The 1,582-nt window shown below is 51.8% G+C and overlaps 1 protein-coding gene across 1 annotated transcript; it reads right to left on the reverse strand.

Annotated features, from left to right (window-relative positions):
- Nucleotides 1–6: 6 nt before the first annotated feature.
- Nucleotides 7–1,579, reverse strand: LOC103679845 (zinc finger X-linked protein ZXDB; the record flags this gene model as incomplete). The annotated part of the gene is made up of 1 exon (XM_008709376.1): nucleotides 7–1,579. A coding segment is annotated over one exon (1,527 nt), but the record flags the coding sequence as incomplete, so codon positions are not given.
- Between the last annotated feature and the right edge of the window lie 3 nt (nucleotides 1,580–1,582).

Raw genomic sequence — 1,582 nt, forward strand, 5'->3', positions numbered from 1 at the left:
AAAAATTGAGTGTAATTCATAAGAATAAGCCACATGGCAATGAATTAATAGTTCATACCAAAAACGAGCTGCCAGTCACTGTGATAAGATCTGTTTCTTTCTGAGAACCATGGTTTCCTGCTGGATTGGAGAATCCAAACTGGGTTTCTTCCTCCTGTCCAAAGAAGTCGGAGTCAGGATGTACATTCCATTCTGCTTTGGTTGGCGGCAGTAGTTCTGAGACACTGTTTTCACAAAGGGTGCTTGAAGGAGTCAGGGCATCTGTGTCCACTGTTAGCTTACTGCTAGGGGTCAGAGCTTGGGGCTCTTGACTCGAGTTTTTCATACCCGAAGAGCCCAGAGATGCCAATGGCCCCACAGTCAGACTTGGGACATCATCCATATCTAAGGGACTCTGCTGAAAACCAGAGGCTGTCGTTCCAAAAAAAAGAGAGGTATCCAGACTTTGAGGAAGGTCACTGGTGGCCATCAAGGCCCGAGGGTCCACAGCCTGCCCTAAAGGATTATTATTATTAGCAGGGAGGCTCCCTGCCAGAGTTGAACTCACAGAAGCCACATCAATAGTCAAGATTCCAGAGTTCACCAATGCTGTGTCCAGCACTGTAGCAGAACTACTGCCAGGCACATCAGAGAAGAGAGACACTAGCTCTGCATCACTGAGATCACTCTGTCCCTGGCTGGTAAGTTCACTGCTGGGTGTAAGAGAATTTGCAGCTTCTAGCTGAGCTAAGAGATCCTGGCCGAGGTTGTGCCTTTTGGCCATGTGGGTCTTCATGCTGTGCTTGGATGTGAAGAGTTTATTACAAGTAGAGACTGGGCAACGGCTTTTCCAAGTGTCCACGTCCTGCAAGTGTTTCTTGGAGTGAATGTAGAGACTACTGCGAGCAGAGAACCTGGCGCAGCAGCCTTCCACAGGGCACACAAAAGGCTTTGTGCCCAGGTGGGTTATGCTGTGGCCTTTCAGATGTTCAGCCCTTGTGAAAGATTTCCCACAGCCTTCCACAGGGCACATGAACCTCCGGTCATCCTCGTGCTTCCTTTTGTGCCTTAAGAGTTTGGACATGCTGGTGAAGTTCCAGCCACAGCCGTCAAAGTCACAAAGGAAAGGTCTCTCACCGGTGTGGCTCCGCAGGTGAATTTTCAGGCGACAAGCCTTGTCGTACTGTTTGCTGCAGCCAGGAAAAGAGCAGGAAAAGAGTTCCTGTTCCCTGAAATGGGCACGGTTATGGGAAAACAGGGCACTCACTGTGATAAACGTCTTCTTGCAGCCGGAAAACGCGCACTGGTATGGCCTCTCGGGCTCGAAATGGCTGCGCTGGTGGGCGCTGAGTTTGGCCTGAGTGGGGAAGCTCTCCTCGCACACCTCGCATTTGAACGAGTTCTCCTGCTCATGGCCCTTCATGTGCGCCTTGAGGTTATACACCGTGGTGAAGCTCTTGCCACAGCCCTCCGCAGGGCAGCCAAAGGGCCGCAGTTTGTCGTGAGACTGCAGGTGCCTCTTGAGCTTGTAGGAGGTGGTGAAAGTCCAGCCACAGCCGCCCAGGGGGCACTTGAAGGGCCGCTGGCCCTGGCTGCTGCTGTG

This window comes from Ursus maritimus, unplaced genomic scaffold (assembly GCF_017311325.1).
Source record: "Ursus maritimus isolate PB19 unplaced genomic scaffold, ASM1731132v1 scaffold_1976, whole genome shotgun sequence".
Lineage (NCBI taxonomy): Eukaryota > Metazoa > Chordata > Mammalia > Carnivora > Ursidae > Ursus > Ursus maritimus.